Here is a 22,940-nt window from a genome sequence, read left to right as displayed (position 1 = left end):
GAAGAGTCTTTCTTATAGTCTCCACCTCACCTCTTTCTACACTCTTCTTGTAGATCTCTCAATTTTAAAACCAAAGCGAAAGTGTGAAAATCATTGGGAACAAGAACAAAGACTCTATTATCTGAATTTACATTGGTATGATGTTTTAACAACTTCTAAAATAATCGATTAAACAAAAGACGGTTCCGCAAACTTAGTAAGTGTAAAGCATAATCAAAAACAAAGGTGAAAGTGTGTGTACTTTAACTCCTTAGAAGTAATGACACAACAACAACAAGAAGTCAATATGTTTTGGCCAATAAGGATTTGTCTCGGGTTTGTTTTTTATTTCTTCAAGATCCATCAATCAAAACAAATGTTATTTTTAAAGGTGATAACAACAGTGGCAGTGGTGATTAATTATATAGAGAGGTGAGTTTCAGATCTTTATCAGACAGTTGGAGAGGAGTAGAGAAGATATAGGCAGAGCCATTAGACCCAGCAGACCCTAGCCGCCGCAGTTGTGACTGGAGCTCGCCTTCTCGCAAGTCCGACGATCTATGTGTCTCTCATCAATCCACCATTCATGAAAGTAGGTTGGGCTCGAGGTTGCAGGTCTCGGACAGGACGTCAACGAAGAGGGTGCTGTGGCGGAGACTCTGAAACAGGAGCGTTTTGAGGACTTTCTCGGTGGAGAGGATGGGGTGGCGTTCGCAGAGATTGTGGAGATCTGTGGTGATGAAAGAGACGCCGCGGCGGGCGTAGACGGAGTGATCAGATCGGGAGTAGGCGAGGAGGGTGTGGCCTTGGGAGACTAGGATTTCCGCGAGTAACTGGCCGTAGTTGCGAATCCGATGATGGCGATTCAGAGAGGAGGGGGGATTGAGCTGGATGGATCGGAATCGGAGAGGGAGAGACGAGAGATGGTGGCGGTGGGATTGGGAGGAGAGGACATGGAGATGGAGGAGAGAGAAGGAAAGGAGAGGGAAGAAGACGACGCAAGAGAAGGAGAAAGAATGAGACAGCTAGGGTTATTACCGAGAATTCACAGTATCTTCTCCATATACCTAAATAATTTTTTTTTGTATATCCAATGCAATTGCTCTGAAATCTAAAAGATTTGTTTTAACAATAACAAATAGGATGACATCATCATCGTCACGGTTCAAAAAATAAGATCCGTCAAATAATTTTATTTCCCTATTAAAAAAAACCCTGATAATCAGCAACCATAAAAGTAGGTACTATATATACATTTTTCTGTTATGCGTTCCGCTTTAAATTGGCTGATGATAGATAGGTTAAACCGGCTGAGAATTAGATTATTTGCATTTTTGATACTATAGCATTGGAAAACTTAAAGTTTGAAGGATCTTACCAAACTGTTGTCATTATCGTCAACGAGGCGACGATGGAACAAAGGTAATGCATATGTGTTCTCTGTTTAGTTTATGAGACTCTCATATATACACTTCCCGTTGCCGATTATTATATATATATATAGATATAGCAAGTTCCAAACCCTAACTCTTTATTTATTTTTTATCCCTACGTTTTTGATGGTGAAAGGTTGAGAAGAAGGCTAGGTTATGTGAATGCGGACAGGATTAGTGAGTTGCCTGAAGCTTTGCTTGTACAGATACTGTCTTTGCTTCCAACAACAAAACATGTCATAGTCACAAGTGCTTTGTCTAAAGGATGGCGATCACTTTGGAAGATGGTCCCTAGGCTCGTGTTTGCATCTCCCAGTCAGAAATTTGAAGATAAAGTTATTAGTACGTCTTTGCTTTCACATGAAGCTCCAGTTCTAGAGAGTTTTCGTCTGAGGCTAGTTAGAGATGAGTATATGGGAGATATTAGAGCATGGCTGGGGATTGCATTTGCACGCCATGTGCGTGAGATGGTGCTAGATGTTAACTTTCAGGTATCTTTTCCAGGTAGCATGTTTTGCTCTGCTTCTTCACTTGAGACCTTGATACTCAAGAACTCGATCCATGTGGATGTTCCTTATCCTGTTTCTATGAAGTCCCTTAAAACTCTGCACCTTCATGATGTGACGTACAAAGAAGATGAATCAGTTCGTAACCTTTTATCTGGCTGTCCTAGTCTTGAAGATTTGCTAGTGGATCGAGGTTACTCTATTCATGATGCAAAGATTTTCACTATTGTCGTGCCATCTTTGAAGAGACTTGCCATATACGATCCCTGTACTGTACGAAAGGGTGGGGGATATGTGATCAACGCTCCTTGTTTAAAATACTTGGAAATTGAGATGATAATAGGTTGTGACTTCTGTCTGATTGAGAATTCGCCAGAGCTAGTTGAGGCAACGATTAGAAACGTCTCTAGGATAGTCAACGAGACGATTCTGAGATCTCTCAAACCAACCAAACGTCTTTCCTTAAACTTATCACCCCTGGAGGTAAACTTATTTGCTTATATCGCAACTGACCTACTTCTAATTTTCACTATGTTTCCGTGCTAACAATTATTAAAAAATGATATTTTGTGCATGCGTAGATTAACTGTCCTACGGGTACTATCTTCTATCAGCTGGTATATTTAGATGTGTACGCACATAAAGTGGAGTGGTGGAATCTTCTTATCCTCATGCTCAATAACTCTCCTAAACTCCAAGTCCTCAAGATCACTGATGTAAGATATTTTATTATAAAAATTCACTACTCAATTACCTCTTTTGATGTTCTTTTAGTAAGTAATATACAGTTGCATTCCCTTTTTGTCTAGTGTTTGCCTTTTGCTGATGGGACAAATCATTGTTTGGTCGGCAAGAAATTGAGTGAACAAGAGTATGTTCCTGAATGTTTGTCCCAACTCGAGACATTTGTGTGGAAAAATTACGACTGGACAAGCGAAGTTAAGAAAGAAGTGGCTACTTATATTCTAAAGAACGCAATAAGGTTGAAGAAGGCAGCTTTCTGCATTAATAGTATAACCGTAAAATGCAACGAGTTGGAAGAGAGACTTCAAATGCTCAAGGAGCTGGTTTCAAATCCATGTCACTTCGTTTCTAAATTTGAATGATATTTATATGTAGGGAAGTTTACTAGAATGAAACAAATATATTGTGTTATTACTAAAATAACTCATATTTTTACAAAAATTATTATAATATTTTTTTGGTCTAAAGTACCATTTTGTATAGTTATAACAAAAAAACGAATTACAAAATTGTCCTTGATAATAGATTTGTTTGGGTTGGTTATCCGATTTGATTTGAAAATAGATTTTTAGAGATATGTCTGCTGAATGATTTGTTTACGCGACATAGTTGATTGTCGGATTTAATTTGAACAGATTTTTAAAGATATGATTCTTGATCACCATCAAAAACTGCTAAAAGCCACGTGAGTTATTGTCTAGAAACAGAGGAAAAACAGAGAGAAGACACAAAACTAACCTGAACTTGAATTGTAATAAAATTCCATTGTCAAAACTGAGTACATACCAAGCTTTTAACTTTTTTTCACTACTTGAAAGTTTACTAATGGACCAAATACAAAACATAAGTGACTGGAAAGGAAAAAACTAAATCACTGCTTCTCAACTTAGTAACTAGACCCACGAACATTATCAGAAACCATTGTATTCTACACCAATTTCAAGAAGCCTGTCTGCTCAAGAATTTGCATGGAGCTGCTTCTTGCTACAGAAGCTATCTTCCTCGAACAGTCCAACCTCGAACAGTCCAACCACTGTTACAAGTCTGCTTCCAATCCAATTCAGATTCTAGAAAGTTTCGATAAAGAAGCTGGAGACCATGACTTTGTAACTAGACCCACTACTTATTCCACATGCCCCTTGAGTGTGTGCAGCTCCTTAAGCCTGTTGTTAACATATAAAACATTCAGTTTTTTTTTTGTCAACTAATAAAACATTCAGTGAAGTGTTCTAATTTCAAACAAAGAACATGTATCTATCTCAAGACTGAGATAAAGGCTTATATTACCTAACTATCTCAGGTCTCTTGGCTTGTTCTGCGATCTCAGACAATTCTGTGTAACTTCCTTTCTCAGGGAAGTGTCCTTCGATTTAAAGGTGGATTTAACAGAGTGAAATCGGATTTAGGGTTCCACTTGAACTGACAGAGGCGACGTGATTGGGGTGGAGGTGACCAAATGGAAGGAGGCTGTGACGGAAAAAAAAGTTGTTGGAGACGCAAGGGACAGAAGTGAAAGAAAGGAGACGACTCCTTATTAAAAAGAACATTTTCCTGTTAATAATTTTTAATGCCAATTAATAAAAATATAAACTGAAGGTGGAGTTTTTAGTAATTTCGTTTGCCCTATGAATTAGTCTAGTAATTACAAAACTTTAAGAGTTAGTCTAGTAATTACATGTATTAGCCTTTTTTCTTGTCAAAATACAACTTTTTACTATAGCTGAGAATATATCTAATCTACTGAAACAAATTCTATAAGAAGAAGAAAAAATACAGAGAGGTCAAACATTGAAATAGTTGAACCTTTAACAACACAAAAAAAAAAATCATACTATGTTTATAGGGAAATTGCAGGCCATGACCATAGCAAAACAACAAAAAAACTCTATACCCATAAGAACTTTTGATTATGATATTTTTTGTATAATATGTATAAAGACAAAAAATATCCTTTATTCTACTATTTCATTTTCACTCTCACTTCTATCGTTCATCTTGTTCTTTTGAAATTATTTTTTTTCCAAAATTTATGTTTGATCTTTATTCTCTTTCTTTTGTCTCATGATCATTTATAAGCTTTACAAATTTTTTGGAAAGTGATAATTCGCATGTGGTGTAATTATCTGATCTAACAACTATGTTTGATCACGTTTCTTCATATATTTGTTTGGATTTACAATTTTGATACTTCGATATATGTGGATTAAAAACAGAGGATGCGTAAGAATTAATAGAGAAGATAAACAGTAAATGTTGTGTTGTACTATTCCATTCGATAAATATAGAATAGTACAACACAATGTACTATTACATCATCTCCACTCCTCCTCCTCATCATCTTCCTCCTCCTCTTTTTCCTCTTCCTTTTACATCATCTCCACTACTCCTCCTCTACGTGCACGCAACTCTCACAGAAGCTTTCCTTCGTGTTACATTCATGTTGACATTCTCAAGCTGTTATGTTAACTTTGACCCTCCCAATTGGTTAGATAATGTGGTTGTGTCGAGTATTCCATATTCAACCTATCATATTAACTTTGATCCTCCCAATCGGTTAAATTGCTCTAATTTTCTTCATAATCCCTATCCCCATATCATACGTCATATGTTCCATACTTTTTTAAATTACAGTATAGTGTGATAAATTTATTTTTCTCTTCTTTTGTAATTTATATCTTCTTCTCTGCCTCTTAATTCTTCTTACTCACTACTTGATCAGTTACACTGTTTTGTTTTCTAACATTGTTGCCACTCATCATCTCTCTCTAAAGAAATTTTAAAGAATTTCATATATACAAATTTTGTGGGTGTGTCGAGTATTCCATACCATAATATGTATAGCATAGTCACGTAATGAATAAAAGTTTAGGTTTAGGGTTTAGGGTTTAGGATTAGGGTTTGGGTTTAGGGTATACGGTTTAGGTTTAGGGTATATGGTTTGGGTTTGGGTTTAGGGTTTATAGTTTAGGGTTTAGGTTTAGGGTATATGATTTGGGTTTAGAATTTTTAGATTTGGGTTTAGGGTATATGAATTTGTGTTTGTTTATTTGTCTTTGCCTATACTATATGGTTTGAGTTTAGGGTTTAGGGTTTCTCTCTCTCTCTCTCTCTCTCTCAATTTATCATACTATACTGTATTTTAAATTAAAGTATAGTATGATACGTTTCTTTTTCTCTTCTTTTGCACTTTGTATCTCCTTCTCTGCCTTCTGATTCTTCTTACTCACTACTTGATCAGTTATATTGTTTTGTTTTCCAACACCGTCGCCACTCGTCAGCTATCTCTCTAAAGAAATTTTAGAAAATTTCATATATACAAAGTTTGTGGGTATGTCGAGTTTTCCATACCATAATATGTATAACATTGTCATGTAATGGATAATGGTTTAAGTTTAGGGTTTAGGGTTTAGAATTAGGGTTTGGGTTTAGGGTTTGAGTTTAGGGTATATGGTCTGGGTATATGGTTTGGGTTTAGAGTTTTGGTTTGGGGTTAGGGTTCAGAATTTGGGTTTAGGGTTTATAGTTTAATGTTTGGGTTTAGGGTATATGGTTTGGGTTTAGGGTTTTGGTTTGGGTTTAGGGTTTAGGATTTGGGTTTAGGGTTTAGATTATATGGTTTGAGTTTAGGGTTTAGGTTTGGGTTTAATATTTAGGATTTCGGTTTAGGGTTTAGGGTTTATGTTCGGAATAATCTATTCTACATCTATGTTATATTATCCCCTATATATTAATTGAGAAACATTTGAAAAATTGTAACCTCAATTTTGTAATAATTAAAAAAGACATCTATGCTTAGGTGTCACTCAATTAGATAGTCAATTACATTCAACTGAAAAATAAGTAGGTCCACATTAGATTTTTATATATTGCTAGATAAATTCGTTGGTCAAACTATATGATATAACGATATGATATGATATTTATAATAGAAACATTTATGATTGTTCCGCTAGATATAATTACTATTTTATTTTATTTCCTTAAATAAAACCTACGGAATTACCATAATGACTAATATATATATATATATATGACAATTAATATTTCTAATAATAAAGATTTGATAACAAATTATATCTCCTCCATCATTTTTTGTTTCATTTTATATTATCAAAATAAAATTAAATAATCGTATTAGCTATAAAAATAAAATTTAGATTTTTTTGTATATGTTATATTTTGAATTTTTAAAAATGACAATAAATGACTAAAACTATTAAAATTATTATGTTAAAAATTAATGATCAATAGTTTAACACTTTATTATAAAAAGATACACATGATTTTTAAACCCACATTCGATTTTTATATGTCGCTAGATACATTCGACTTTTATATGTCGCTAGATACATTCTTTGGTCAAACTATATGATATGAATGATATGATTACGATAGAAGCATTTATGATTGTTCCGCTAGATATAATTTACTATTTTTTTTTCTTTCCTTAAATAAAACCTACGAAATTACCATAAATGATTAATATATATATATATGACAATGAATGTATCTAATAATATATATTTGATAACAATTTATATCTCCTCCATCATTTTTTGTTTAATTTTATATTATTAAAATAAATTAAACAATCGAATTAGCTATAAAATTAAAATTTAGATTTTTCATATATGTTATATTTTGAATTTTAAAAAATGACAATAATGACTAAAACTATTAACTATTATGTTAAAAATTAATGATCAATGGTTTAACACTTTTATTATTAAAAGATACACATGATTTTAAAAACCATATGAGTAAAAAGTATCATTTAATAATAAAACAAATAAATATATAGATTAAACTATATACCATATAAGATTACATAAATATTTTAATTTCAAAACTTTCAATGAGTTTTCAAGAAAATTTATAAATTATAAACTTATCAAAAATTTTCACATTGAAAATTTTGTTATCAATGATTTAAATATTTTGTTATAAAAACGATATAAATGATCATAGAACCGTATGATTGTGAAGTTTCATTTAATAAATAACTATATAAAATATATCATTCTTAGAAAAGTAAAATTGTTCATTTTAACTTATATTACACTTTTTTATTAAACTAACTATCGAATTGATAAATAATGTACAAAAACAATCTCGCACTTTCCTTAAACAAAAGCTATGAAATTACCTAATATAATTAACGAATATATGAAAAATTAATTATTATGAATAGTGAATATTTGATAGCAATTTTTGTATCTTAGTTTTTTTATATTATTAAAAGATATTAAAAATCACATTAACTATATAATAAAAACATTTAGATTTTTTTCTTATATGTTATTTTTTGAATTTTTCAAAACGTTTATAAATTATTAGAAATTTGAATATATCACTTTGAAAATTTTGTGATCAATAGCTTAATTTGTTTTGTTATAATAAGATACAAAATAATTATAAAATTGTATTAACATGAATTTTATTTTATAAATATTCAAATATATATATATATATTGGATGCATCAATTTTATTCGTTTAGTTGAAAGCTTTCAAAACTATGTGGAAGACTAAAGTCAAAGTAATTCAATTTTGGAAACAATAAGATGATGGTTCTAAAATCATTAAAATACTTCTCAATGATGTGAAAGTTAAATATTAAAAAATTGTAAAATATGTTTTGTAATAAAAATTGCTTATTGACCATATTACAGTTTTTATAGATATAAACATGGTAATAAAAATTTAAGCCCAAATTGATTAGACTCATCATAAATTCAAAATAGATTTCAGTACACAATTACAATTACAAATGTTCAGCCAACATATCTCCTATATACAGTATAACATCTTTAAATTAATAATCAATAAATTAATATACACTAAAAATCTATATAAATTAATATAATTTTATAATCCCAAATTGAGTTTTTGGTTCAATTAGTATATCGATAAATTAATAATCTCTATAAATTAATAAAAATTTATAATTTTGGTGTAGTACCAAAATTATTAATTTATAGAGGTTTCATTGTATATATATATTAAAGGAGAAATATTTTAAGAAATTTATTCACACTATAATGGAATGTGGCAGTCTCACAATTATTTAAGAATGAACATTCACACTCTAATAAATTTTTTCACACTCTACATAAATGTGTTCAAACTATGTATTTTATGTTTTAATTTTAATATAAAATTCACATGTAAAGTTCCAAAAATATGAATTTAAAATCCAATTCTACGATAGGATATTAATATATGATAAAAACAATCCAAAACCAACTAATATTCAAATTAGGGCTATTCAATATGCTAAACCGAAGAGTTTGATAATACACAGACAAACACTTTTCCATGTATTGCTATATTTTTAATTGTCACAATCTTTAGACTATACTATATGTTATATAGTATTGTATCACAAATTCAGTTTTAGAGCGTCAACATCAAACGCACGCGCCTAAAAGGAGATTTTGGTCAAGATTGTGTTCTAATTGTCCTATCCACCGTTTGTAGCTGTAGAATGGCTATATTCTTGAGTTTTTTCTCCCTTATGTACATCTCACAAATTCCCCCATGTTTATAATGGGTCTTTGACCAAAAAAGAAAAAAAAAACTATGTTTATATTGGTCTAGTACATAGTGGCAAGATATATAGATTCTCGTACAAATTGGGCCCTTCTATTGGTTCGCTGGTGGTGGTACAAACTCAGGCTTCAACTCAACATCTGGAGTTTCAAAGTTCCTCAAACCTTTTCCACTTGCATAGTAACAACCCTTGGGTATTTGTCCACAGAAGTTTTCGCACTTTGTGCTCGCCATCTCCAAGCAAGACGAGAAGAGGATGGTACCATGTTGGGAAAGTCCCCAATAGCATGGAATGCCATCAAGACCCTGCCAAAAGTAAATAGGTTAGTTTATGCTAAAATGATGAACACCTGAATTAGAGATAAAAGTTTACAAAATTACCGAAGTGACAAAAAAGCTCTTCCTCTTTGCATCATATAGGACAAACGAGAAACCACCTTTGAACTGTTTGACTGCGTCAATCCATGGAGTCTCGTCCTCTTTAGTACCCAAGTTATTGTAAACCCATAACACAACAACAGCGTCCTTCTTTGGTATCGGATGGTGATACGAAGCCGCAATTTCCGCTCTGTTCTCAATAGTTCCTCGAAAGATGCAAACGACATCATCTTTGACCGCCAAAACACTGGGGGGGATTGATTCAGGTGTGATCCACAGTAAGCAAAACGAGATGAAACCAAGATCTGATCTACACTTTCTTGTTTCCTTTCTACTCAATGCTAACGTAAAAGAAAAGAAAACGTAGATCGCAAGAAAACAAAGCTTACCTTTGGAGAAATCACGGATTTATGATCAAGCACGGTATTGAGAATGCAATGCGGAAGCAAGTGTATTGCCATGGGCTCTTTGTGCTCGTCTTTGAAGAGACGCGACAGCTCTTTCATCGTTTCCTCGGACTGCTCCGTCGGAAGGTTGTCAACCACCACCGTTCCCATCAGTTTGAGAGACGGTTCCGTCAGGGATTTATGAAATACGGCGAGCATTTTTGACTTGAGATTCTTGAAGGGGGGAGTAAAGCGGAGCAGAGCGAGCGATAATGGAGGAAAGAGAGAGAGAGATTTGCAGAGAATAAAGAAAGTGATCCTCTGTTTTCAGAGTGCCGCGCGCGGAACTCTATAAAAAGATACTTTAGACACGTGTAAAAACTACAGATAGCTGTGGTTACCGTTGCTTTTACTGAGGTAAATAATAGAATTAAAATATTTTCATTTCGATTAATATTTTATGTGTTTACCACACTATCTATCATCATAGTTATTCATCCGATTTTTTGGGTCTATGTTTTTATCTTTTATGTGTTTTCAGTAAATGACTATGTGTTTTTCTAGGCCAAAATGTAGAAACAAAAATTTAAATGAAAACTATATAAGAATTTCTAAGTGTTTAGATTTATTATTTGCTTAGCTTTATTTTAATTTTAATTTAGTTAAAAATTAATATAAAAATAATTATTTATTTAAAATTTATATAGCATAAATTTCAATGAAAGTACTCTAATCTTTTTATTAGATCCATTTTTTAAGTTTAGTTTCGAATGGATCTGTTTTTTATGAACTAAAGAATCTTTCAAAAACATTCAAAGATTCAATTCATATAATTGTCAGTTCACCAATTAAAATCAGGACTAAACAAATGAACACCAACAAAGGGTTCATTAATTAAACATCAGAAAATAGAAAGAACCAATATAAATGTATAGAAAGAAAAAATGGTTTATTTCATAAATATAACATTGTCATTTATATATGGGAAAAATCATAGTTTAAGCTATGGAATTGTAGGAAGGTAACACTTTAAATATTGGTGCTCAAAAACTTACATTTTAATTATATTAACAATAAACTTCAAAATTAATTTATTTTTTCACCACATAGAAACATGACCGGTATTATTCATCTGTGTCTAAGACGATATTATTTAGTAGCCATAAACTTGTTCAAGTTTTTTATTTTTGTTTTAGAAACTTTGGGTCCGTGTTAAAAAGAAAAAACCTTAGGTCAAGGTTAAACTTGGGGACTTAATGACTGAAACAAATGGTTCAGTTATGAGAATACTATCCTTTCCACTGGAACAGAAACAAGACAACATATAAGGGCAATCTCATCGGCAAGTATCTTTAAATAGATTATAATCTCAAAAATATATTTGATTGATTTTAGTTAAAACTAAAAAATTAAAACACTCCTTTTTTCAAAAATATATATATTTAAACTCGTATAAATTATCAAATGGAACCAAAAGTGCCAAGTAAAATCATGACTAAATACTAAGACACTAAACACCAAAAGAAATGGATGGTCATTACAAATCCGAATATAGGAGGAATCAATGTGAATAAATAGAAATAATAAGGGGTTCATTTCATAAATAAAACATTCTCGTTTGCATATGTCAGCGTCCTTATCCATTTTTTCACCTTATCCAAAAACACATCCTTCAGACCAATCTTACCACTTCAAAAGTCTTCACTCGTCACTTCACTTCACAAACAATCTCTGAATCTCTCTCTCTCTCAAATCAAATGACGACACTCTTAGGGTTCTCTCATACCAAGTTACCCCACTGCAACGTCTCTATCACTTCTCCAACATGCTCATCTTCCTCCACGGTGGTCTCAATGGTGGGGAGACGCTCTGATTCAAAGACTCTCCGGTCAGGCTTCCTAGGCCGTATCACTCACCATGATCGCCTACCCTCGACTGGTCGGAGAAGCTCGTCAGCAGTGAAAATGTCGTGGGACGGTTCTCTCGCTTCCGTCAAGCTGATCATCCAAGGCAAAAACCTCGAGGTTTGAAACGAAAAATGCAAACTTTATGTGGATTTTGTTATATAGGTCTCGATTTTTGTGACTTGGTTTCTAGAAAAGGTTGGAACTTTAGATTGTTTGAGCACTGTTTACTAAAATTTTTTTGGAACTTTTTGATTGTTTGAGCGCATTGGTAACTAGAAAGTTTGGAACTTTTGATTTATTTGAGAATTGGTTATTAGAAAAGTTTGAAACTTTTAATAACTTGAGAACTGGTTACTAGAAAAGTTTAGAACTTTTGATTTATTTGAGAATTGGTTACTAGAAAAGTTTGGAACTTTACTAGAGGGTTGTCTATAATCATTTGGTTGACTATGGCATTGATGTGATAGTTATCAGAGGCAATCAAGCAGCATGTTGAGGACAAAGTAGGAAAAGCTGTTCAGAAGCACAGTCATCTCGTCAGAGAAGTTGATGTGAGACTCTCTGTTCGAGGTGGAGAGTTTGGTAAAGGACCCAAGATCCGTAGATGCGAGGTAATGTAAGTATATTCTTGTCTAAATTATCACAGGAGCTGACAGATAGTTGTTGTTGTTGTTGTATGCTTTAAGGTAACACTGTTTACAAAGAAGCATGGCGTTGTGCGCGGTGAGGAAGATGCTGAGACGGTATACGCTTGTATCGACTTGGTTTCAACGATAATACAGAGGAAGCTGAGGAAGATCAAGGAGAAGGACTCTGACCATGGAAGGCACATGAAAGGTTTCAACAGGTCGAAGGTGAGAGAGCCAGTGATTGAGCCCGTTGTGGAGGATCCTGAGGACGTTGCTGGAGAAGAAGAAGAGGATGATTTGATCAAGGAGGTTGGGTCCATACTTTACCTTATCATTAGTTTTTTAGATTCTTTGATAATTTGTTTCTGATGGTTTTTTTTTTGGGACAGATTGTGCGTACCAAGTACTTTGAGATGCCACCATTGACCGTCTCAGAGGCAGTGGAGCAGTTGGAGTTAGTAGCTCACGATTTCTACGGCTTCCAGAATGAAGAAACCGGTATGCCTTTGACCTAACTCTCTTGTTTGTCTCACTGTGTCAAATGCAAAGAACACTTACCTTTTTTGGTTTAACAGGTGAGATAAATATAGTGTACAAGAGAAAAGAAGGAGGGTACGGTCTGATAATCCCTAAGAAAGATGGCAAGGCTGAGAAAGTTGATCCGCTTCCAACTGAGCAATTGAATGAACACTCTTTTGCTGAGTAGACTTGTGTGTCTGTCTCAGAACCAAAACTGATCTTACTTCTCTCCTTACAGATGGTTTGCATGTATATTGAGAGAAAACAGTGAAAGAAATTGAATCTGTTATGATTCAGGAAACAGTGTACATAATAATAAAAGGCAAGAGAAATTTTTTTTAAATGATTCTGTTTTACTCTATTTGAGGTAGGGAAATTGAATCTGAAGTTATGATCTTGATTCTCTCTAAACCAGATGATAGCAAAATACTTTTCATAAACCAAGAATGTTACATTATAGTAATCATACAACAGAATTATATTCTTCTTGTTCATGTGTTTTTCTAGTTAAAAATGTATTATTTATCAGTTTTTTTGATCAAAAAATATTATTTATCTATAAATAGAAGAAAATAATATTCATCTAAATATGAGCAGAATTATTATACTCGATCAGCTCTAAGAAATTGGATATTTTTTGAGAAGTCGAATCCGAATATTTTTAGTTCTCAAATCTAGATATCCAGATTCTGATCAGAATTTTAAATATATTTAATTTTAATTAATAATTATTTAATATATTAACATTTATACATAAAATAATTTAGTAATATTAATTAATTTGATAATATTTTTATATTTTTATTATATTTTAACTAAAAAACTTAATTTAAAATAGTGAACTAAATGATCCAAATACTCTAATTTTTTTGGATATCCATCTCATCTCTGATTTATATATTATACAAAAACACATTGAACATAAGTTCATCTCTATTTTATAATTCTTCTATTATAGAAGAAATAGATGTAGATTGGAGATGGTTTTTTGTGATATTTCATGTTTGTTCAGAAAACTTAATTAATTGACAAACTTTTAACTTGTTTTGGTAAAAGATAAACTTTTAATTTAATTCTAATAAATAAGATATATGTTTTAGTTCTCTAAATAAAACTTAATTTAGAGAACGAAATGATCCAAATACTCTAATTTTTTTGGATATCCATCTCATCTCTGATTTATATATTATACAAAAACACATTGAACATAAGTTCATCTCTATTTATATAATTCTTCTATTATAGAAGAAATTGATGTAGATTGGAGATGGTTTTTTGTGATATTTCATGTTTGTTCAGAAAACTTAATTTAATTGACAAACTTTTAACTTGTTTTTTGGTAAAAGATAAACTTTTAATTTAATTCTAATAAATAAGATATATGTTTTAGTTCTCTAAATAAAACTGATTAAAATAAGTATTATATTGTGTATTAAAGTTTGAGGACTGAACAACGACAACAACAAAAAAAAGCTTCTCATAACTTATAAGCAGACAAGACAAATATTTCTTTTACCCCAAAAAGAATAAAAATATTTCAACCGAAAAAAGATTAGAAGGAGGGCTTCTAGTCAAACAATCCGAAGACCATGTCATCTTCACTCTCTTCCTTCACCTCCTCCTAAAGATCACAAAAACAATTCCATCCGATTAGTTTTTAGTTATAAGCATGTATTATATAGTTAGGTTTGTATTCAATAATTGTAACTGTGTCCTGATCAAAAGACAATAAATATATATATACGTACCTTCTTCTTCTTTGTTTCCTCAGCTGCTGGACAGCTTTAGTAGCTGCAGGGACGTTGGTTGAAACCGTAGCAGCCGCATCACCACTAGCTCCAACATTCATGATGAGATCGTCAATGTTCTTCTTCTGAAAAAAGCTTAGCAAAGAGGCTAGGCCAGTATATGATTCAACGTCCACGTTTGGCTGCTTTCACTAGTTTTGCTATCTTTTCAGCCTGAATAAAAAATTCACATAGTAGTGTATATATGTAAGAGATAAGATTTTCACATAGTAGTGTATATATGTAAGAGATAAGATCGTAGAGGCTATAAAAACTAAATCATGTAGAGAAAGAGAGAAGAAAACTAACGGTGATTTCAATTCCATCGTCGTGGAGGATTAGAGCTGCGTAAGTGCAGGCGAGCTCACTAGTGTTGGCCATTCTCTCTTACCTTTAACCCGTTGTGTTTTGTAAAGTAGATATAAACTGTAAACTTGTATTGAATTGAATGAAGTACATCGATATATATACAAGAGCAATGACCGACTTCCTATATTCCTATAATAGAAATTATCTCTAAGATTCTATGTATGTATATCAACAATAGAATAGGACTTATGAATAGGTAATCTCCTAACTATGATAGGTTTTAACCAAGAGCTCGTAGCTTGGTGGTAAAGGAGGTACAGCTGCACTGCCCGCCATCCGGGTTCGAACCTTGGCCACAACGAATTTAATATCTTTTCCGTTGGGGACGCTGGACCCCTTTCAAGAGGATAGTTGGGAATGTGGCTGCCCAGATACCAGAGTTATAAAAAAAAAAAACTATGATAGGTTTTTGTAAAATAAAAAATCTGTCGCATGAGTGTTTTTTTTCCTTTTATCAAGTATTACATTAGATGCATATTTCCTTTTTTCCATAAGGTAAATTTATTTTTTATTCGTTTTATTAAATGGAAATCTTATCAGTATTTTCCAAAATAAATTCTCAAAACAATCAGATTTTTTTTTTTTTGTGGAAATACCGTGGCCTAGTGGTTAAGGTTTAAAGGCTTCTACACCCAGGTCTGGGGTTCGAATCCCAGGCGACGAATTTCTAAACTAGGAGGTCTGGGTTTCAATTCCCGAAAAAGGCGAATTATGCAGAATATTGGAAAAAAGTCTTACAAGGGATCTTCAGCATGGCGAAAGAAGTACCGTCATGAATGGATCTCATAGGGCGACTCAGGGTAATGCAGTCAGACATGAATTCTCATAAGGCAGATAGACTGGTCAGCTGTAATATCGTCTTTGACATTCACAAAAGTGGCTATTTTCCATTTAACATATTAATAAGTGTGTTTGGCCGAGAATGATTTGGTTAATTTACAAAAAGAAAAGGAAAAAACATATAAAAGCAGGTGTTTGAAGTTCGAACCTGTAACACATCTTTCTTTTTTTTTGACTAATCATGTTACACATCTTACACAATCATTTTGTTTAGATACTAACTGATGAAAAGTAGAAGCCGTTTTATCCGGAAAACATCCAACAAAGTAAGACAAAAACGTTTGTTCTAAGCTTTAATCACTAATCTAAACACCAGAAACAGCAGTAAAATTAATCTGGTTGGGCTTATACACAAGAGAACAGAGAGAGTGTGGGTACGTTCAATAGACATAGAGTGTGGGTGGTCTTGATCTACGTATGTGTATGAACGAATAGTGACATAAAAATTCAGTATATACTTAATATTGTTCATTAAAGTTAATTTTAGTTCTGAAATACTCCTTTTAGAAGAAGCATCAAAATCCTTTACCCACAAGTTAGGTCAATTGTATTCTCAATACCATTAACAATCTAACCAGTAGTAAAGCGATTATTAATTATTAAAACAATGTGTTCCATATTTTACAATAAATAATAGGAAAATTAGAAAACAATTTTTTTGGATGGATGCAGCATGCGGTGGACAAAAAATTTTTGAAAAAGAAATGATAAAATAATATTCGTGGAATGAAAAATTTGTAAGAACTTTTGGCATGGTGGAAAGTATCAGAGTGGAAACCACGTTGCATGCTTTCGACTAAAAGGTGAACAAATGAATACATAACTGTTTGGCATGTTTACGCAGCTTTTGTAGACCAATTGCAGATTGTTACTCGGATTCATTTCACGTCACTAAGGAAGTTAGTACTGTAGTAAATTAGGGATGTGAACAATCCATATACTAAATAATCATGTACAAGTATGTTATACCATATCGATAAAAATATATGATTCAACATGCAACGTAAATCTTTTAAAAATTCAACATGCGTTCAAAGAGAAATAGAAAATACAAGTTCTTACAACATGATGACTATTTGGTATTGATGGAGACATCTCATGACCTATATAGTCAGGGGGATAAAACTCTACGAGCTTTAAGATTCTCTCTTACATCTAAAACATACAAACAGAACTATAACTAGTACAAGTTAACTACTACCCTACTAAACCGACCATGGTTAAGCGTAAACCAGAGCTAATCCCCTATTTCATACACACAAACAAGCGCTCTCAACCACTTTCCTTCTTTGATTGATTGCTATTGACCAACAAGCATAAAGCTTCAACGAAATTTACCGGTTAGACTGCAAACCGACATGGCAAACACAACCGCCACAACTCCAGCTTTGAGTATCCCTCTGTTGAACTTCCCAAAGCTGCGACATTCTTGAATATGAGCTCAGTCCTGCTCTTTGATCTCATGAAACTTCCACATGTTGTGTCCTTGACCTGTACGCATTTTATCTAAGGTTAGAAACAGAAAGGCATTTGAAAGGTGGTTCTTATTTAAACCTCTTTCTCACCTCTTTCTTGATACATTGGAGCTGAGGACTATCAGCTTCTGGTTTGGAACTGTTATGGTTAACCTGAAGACGCAGCCTTCTTGAGGCACTGCCCTGCATTACAAACTGTTCAGCACAAGGTGGGGCTTGTGCCCTTCTTGTCCTTATCTTGATTCCTGTTTCAGATGCATCGTTATTGATCTTGTTACTCGTGTTGACAAGACTCTGTGGCTCATATATAAATCTGTTCTGGCATCGGTTGCGCTAGATGTTTCATCTCTGGTAACTCATAAGGAATCTGGAAAGTCGAATCCAAGAGGTCGAACATATATTGGTCGGGGTCGTTTGAACCGTACTGTGTCTGAATGTGAGCGCCATTCTGGTTTCTGAACGGTTCGTTTGATCCATAACCAAAACCACCGAAAGCGGATCCGAGCTCGGATTGCACCTGAGAGTGCAAGGGAGAGAACATGGCTTGATCCAGGGACTCGAACTCCAGATACGAGCTCCAATCGATATGGTCAAGCTGCCGATCAAAAAACAAAGTTAGTAACTTTACAAAGCATGTAATGAGAAAGACTTTACTTATTTCATCCTTACCTCAGTTGTTGTAACCTCAGGGGCAGATATATCACTTTGACACTCTCCCGAGACTACAAGAAAGATTCCGCAACATCAGAATGCTTTGGTTCTTCTTTTGTAGGGAAAGCCAGAGACACTTCAGACAGCTCAACCTCAGACCTCATCTCGTCCACAACAGTTGGAGACGAGACAGCGTTCGACAACTCCACATTCCGGTGATGCTTCACTCACAACATCTTCCTTCTTAAACAACTTGCATACGACAAACGGGCTCTGCAACCCAAAAATACAATCCATCAGACACTCGAAAGTAAAATGGTAATCTCCAAAACTGGTTTTACCTGGCCAGGCTTGGTTCCATCGAGATCCTTCTCGGTGGCGCGCGATACTCATGCATAATCCAACAAGTTCGTGTCCCCTTAGGAGCACGTCCGGTGTAGAAGACTAGAGTCCTCTTAACACCTATGATCTTAACGCTCCCTGACTTGACCTTGCGGTCTTTCCCAGTGGCCTTCCAGTATCCAGCAACAGTGGCGCGATTCATCCTACTTCCACTTGGATACTTCCTGTCCAACGGACAGAAGAAGAGCCACTCCGAGTCCGTTGTCCTCACCACAGAAAGATCTGCATATCACAACATCATCACCACACTCTTTTAAAGTTATCAACATTATCAACATCAAAACACTTCATCATCATCATACTGTTAAGTTAGCATCACAATACTCTTTTAAGTTATCAACATCAAACACTTCATCATCACCATGCTCTTTAAGCTATCAACATCATCATCATCATAATCATACTCTTAAGTTATCAACATCAACCACTTCATCATCACCATAACTTATCAACATCAACACATCATCATTCATCATCAAACTACTCAGTGATAAGCTAATACATACTAAAATTGAACGATTCCACAATCTAAGATACGGAAAAACTGATAATATTGTTCCAAATCATCTTTGATTATACATACTAAGAAACATAGATGGTGAATCAGAGAGCTCAAAGTAATCACAGATCGATAGAAGAGATGGGAGAAGTGGAGTTGGTATACCAGGTAGATCCCATGGCTCGTACTTGCAGATATCGACTTCACGGATGACTCTGACTTCGTCGTCACGGCCGTTGATCTTTTGACGGAGATAGTAACGGACTAACTCCTCGTCCGTCGGACTGAATCTGAATCCCACCGGTAGTGACTCCAGTGATAACACTTCCATAGTCTTTTAGTATATGAGGATTCGAGCTCGTTAGTAGTATCCAAAAAATCAGGATCGGAGATACGATTCAAAAGACAGATTCGAGAAAACCCTAAGAATCGATGCGATTTTGGTAAAGTGATGAAGCAGAAGAAGAAGAGGTGACACGCTTTGTGAGAGAGAGAGAGAGAGAGAGAGAGAGAGAGAGAGCACCACTTTCTTAGAACCCCCCACTTGACCACTTCCTTACGCTAAAGGAGAAATTTATTTAATTGACGGTTTTACCCCTGAAGCAGATATGTAAAATAATTAAGTTTCCCGAGGTGACGGGGGGTACTTTAGTAAAGTTAGTATTGTTATAATTCTACTGCTTTTGCAATTAGGTGAAACAGAGTAAGGAACTTCGCTCCTACTACTACTACTTTCTTGGCCTCAGCATAATTGCTTTAAAGGCAATCATGCACAAGATGAGTCATCATTATTCTCTAGAGATTCTGAAATCTATTCTTCATCAAAGGCCTTATATACATTACTTCGAATTGTCTGGAACTAGAGACTCGCAACTCTGTATGTGAAAAAAAAAAACTACTACTCTGGTTCACAAATCGCAATCATGAACTCATCTCTTGGGTTTTGTTTTCTTAGAAGCACAACTTCTAGCTTTCTTTGCTGGTTGCTGCTGCTGCTGCTTCTCTTTAGTTGGTCTTCCTCTCTTTTTCCCTACAACCACCTGCAAAAGTATTCCCACAAATATCATCATTTACTGTGTAACAGATGCATATCATTATGAGAATTTTTGAGTTTTGCCAAACGTACATTCTCGCCTTTTTCTTTAGCTTTTCCACTTCCTTTGGTTATCTCTGCTGTGTCTCCCCTTTGATCATCTGCAGGCTTTGAAGCAGTCCTTTGCGTTCTTGTTACCTTCATCATCTGAATCGAATAAAAATCCCTCCAGAGTTCCTAAATTGGTAAAAAAAACAGTTTACCAAAATCCACAGTACTGCTATAAGAAGACAATAATATCAATTCCACTCTAGAAAAAAAGTATAGAAATGAGCTTACCTTCCACCATCGTTTCTGCTTCATAAACGTTAGATACTCGTGTTAGCTGTACGAAGTCATTCATAATAGCTTCAATCTGACAAGGGAAACATATAATCCAATAAAGTTTATTACTCCATTCTATGTTTTAGTTTTCCATATGTTTCAAGTCAAGATTCATGAGCAGGAGTAATATATATACAGCTTAGGAGAGGCTATTACCAACCTTTGCCTCTGACTGACCTACGTTAACCTGAAATTGCAAGATCTCTGGTGTGAGTACTTGTATAATACAAGTTACCTTAAAATTTGAAATAGGTATAAAGTCAGAAAAAAAACGTACTACGCAAAATGTTCTGGATGGGACAATTGTTGATTTAATATATGGTTCCTGAAACATGAAATGATAAACTGGTTCTGTTACATGCTACATAATCAGTTCTGTTCTGTTTGGCTCAACAGGCATAGCTAACTACCCATTTTGAAAGTTCAATAGGAAAAATGAAAACGAGAAGCATAAAGAGTGAAGCCAGCGATATTGAGGGAGGGGGAGGAGACATGCCTTTCAAGTCGAAGAACATGTCCCGGTTGTGTCTGAAACAACGACGCGTCCAACAGCCCCCATGTCTCCGCTCAGATCTATTGAGTCCCCTTCACACTCAACGAGTACCTGTGATATAGTTCACCGCTTTTGTTAACAACTGCGCTCTGTCTACAAGAAAACTCTAAATGGGAGGAATTTCATTGTTTGACAATGGGATTACCTTTGTACGATTCACCTTCTCAGAAAGTACCAAAGGCAATCTTGAACTTGAGCCCTGGAATTTGTAAAATCTGGTCATAAGGAAAAAAACAGAGAAGAAACAATAATACTGATCCTACTACCACAAGGTACTTACAGAAGAAGAAGGCTTGGTGTTCTTATCCGTTGTCACTTCCTCGGCTACTATGGAATCTGTATCTTTATCTGAATAGTAGAGGAACCGTTACATCACGTCCGAAGAATATTAAATTCACAAACCTTTGGTACGATTTATTCATACCTTCACTTATTTCTTGTGCAATGTTTTCTTGCTTGAGTATCTGGCGGCCACTATTTGGCTTTTTCTTAGGAGATTTTTTCTTTGGAGCCTTCTTAACCGCAGGTTCTTCCTCTTGTTCTAGAATAACAAGATCCTCATCCTTCTCATCCTCTTCAGTTGAGATAATTACTTGCTCCCTTATCGGATCACTGGAGGGTGGTTCAGAATCAGATGAGACAAGCCATACAGAATCATCTCCTCCCTGATAAAAGAACAAAACAAGATAAACACTAACCTGTCAACTCCACCGTTTGTTAGTTATAAACACTCCATAGAGTTCCACACATATAAAAAAAGACTAGAATACTAAGACGGGCTATAGAGCAGGCGAAAGACTGCCACCTAATAATATCCAACATGGCTCACGCAGCTGGGAAGCTTCTCTAGATGAGGGTTTATAACTAACCAACATACTTGATACTACAATTTATTCATGCAAACAAGAAAGACATGAAACACACTAACTAACCAACTAAGGCAAGAAGACGCAACAAAAAAAAAGTACAAACGAGTACAACAGAGACGGGGTTCAAACAAATGTTTCTTACTTGCTTGGTAGAGCCTTCTACACTGACTTTGATTCCCTTCTGTTTCTCTGCAAATTGTTCCCCAGTCAAAAAAAAAAAAAAAAAAGCCTTTAAGAGCTCAACAGTTTTGATAATAGTGTTTTCCTTTAAAAAATCTCAGACATCATCTGAAAACAAATCTACAATACCTTCAAGTTTGAGAGTAGCATCAGCTTTCTTCTTTCTAGAGAACACCTGGTGAACACTCACTTGATCTGTCACCAACTTCGTTTCAGAGTCCAGAGCCGTGGTGGCTTCAGAGTCATCAGTCAAAGGAAGAGACGAAATGGTTTCAGATTCCTTATAAGGACTATCATCTGGAGCAGACTCAGACGACGAAGATAGTGATAACAATGAAGTGGTGGTGGGTGTCTGCACAGTGCACACACACACAAAAAAAAAAAACTTCCACGTTTCAAATGTGTATTCATTAACGAAATCAAATTGAATCAAAAAAAGGAAACCTGGAAAGAACGAAGCCAATCGGGAGATCCCTCTCTGGAGCTGCTGCTGCTGCTACTCATATTTTCACTTCCTCAGAGCTCAAAAAACAACAATCCAAAGCTTCTTCCAACTTCAATCTCCACTCAAATTACAGCACATTAATCAAAACCCTAAAAGAGACCTTTTTTTACAAAACCAAAAACATAGATTCGGATGAAAATCGAAGCTCAACTCACCTAACGAAGAAGTCGAAATGAGCAATTTAACTAGCGAATTATACGGAACGTTAAAATCTTCGGAGATGAGATCCAGAAAAAAGGAATCTCGACGGCGACTGGGAGAAGAGAGCGAGCGAAAGCTTCCTACGCCAGGCGAGATTGTGAAAGAAAGACGCGGGAAGATTGGCCCACTAACCGCTTGTTCCGGTTCCCGGATGTTTCGGC

At 34.5% G+C, this 22,940-nt stretch overlaps 4 protein-coding genes and 2 pseudogenes across 4 annotated transcripts; 2 read left to right on the top strand and 4 right to left on the bottom strand.

Annotated features, from left to right (window-relative positions):
- The first annotated feature begins 339 nt into the window (after positions 1-339).
- Positions 340-3,075, top strand: LOC108825242 (F-box/FBD/LRR-repeat protein At3g52680-like). The gene is made up of 4 exons (XM_056994072.1): positions 340-1,401; positions 1,549-2,401; positions 2,500-2,634; positions 2,728-3,075. Exons 1-4 carry the CDS (start codon positions 1,391-1,393, stop codon positions 3,022-3,024), a joined length of 1,296 nt encoding a protein of 431 aa, XP_056850052.1. The 5' UTR covers positions 340-1,390; the 3' UTR covers positions 3,025-3,075.
- Positions 3,076-9,191: 6,116 nt separating this feature from the next.
- On the bottom strand, positions 9,192-10,147 carry LOC130500212 (uncharacterized). The gene is made up of 3 exons (XM_056994976.1): positions 9,980-10,147; positions 9,594-9,917; positions 9,192-9,518 (listed from the first exon to the last, which is right to left on the bottom strand). The coding sequence occupies exons 1-3, from the start codon at positions 10,145-10,147 to the stop codon at positions 9,306-9,308; spliced, it is 705 nt and encodes a 234-aa protein (XP_056850956.1). The 3' UTR covers positions 9,192-9,305.
- Positions 10,148-11,636: 1,489 nt separating this feature from the next.
- On the top strand, positions 11,637-13,377 carry LOC108823647 (ribosome-binding factor PSRP1, chloroplastic). Its single transcript, XM_018596901.2, has 5 exons — positions 11,637-12,000; positions 12,351-12,494; positions 12,570-12,821; positions 12,902-13,010; positions 13,088-13,377. The coding sequence occupies exons 1-5, from the start codon at positions 11,734-11,736 to the stop codon at positions 13,216-13,218; spliced, it is 903 nt and encodes a 300-aa protein (XP_018452403.2). The 5' UTR covers positions 11,637-11,733; the 3' UTR covers positions 13,219-13,377.
- Positions 13,378-14,598: 1,221 nt separating this feature from the next.
- On the bottom strand, positions 14,599-15,199 carry LOC108826848 (60S acidic ribosomal protein P1). The gene is given in 5 exon segments (XM_018600196.2): positions 14,599-14,652; positions 14,780-14,817; positions 14,820-14,910; positions 14,912-14,992; positions 15,128-15,199. Coding segments are annotated over 5 exon segments (336 nt in total).
- A 1,815-nt stretch (positions 15,200-17,014) lies between these two features.
- Positions 17,015-19,485, bottom strand: LOC130499423 (NAC domain-containing protein 91-like; annotated as a pseudogene).
- Positions 19,486-19,856: 371 nt separating this feature from the next.
- Positions 19,857-22,629, bottom strand: LOC130494456 (DNA-binding protein BIN4-like; annotated as a pseudogene).
- Between the last annotated feature and the right edge of the window lie 311 nt (positions 22,630-22,940).

The sequence above is a fragment of the Raphanus sativus genome, chromosome 9 (assembly GCF_000801105.2).
Source record: "Raphanus sativus cultivar WK10039 chromosome 9, ASM80110v3, whole genome shotgun sequence".
NCBI classification, from domain to species: domain Eukaryota; kingdom Viridiplantae; phylum Streptophyta; class Magnoliopsida; order Brassicales; family Brassicaceae; genus Raphanus; species Raphanus sativus.
This window is presented reverse-complemented; position numbering and strand designations above follow the sequence as displayed.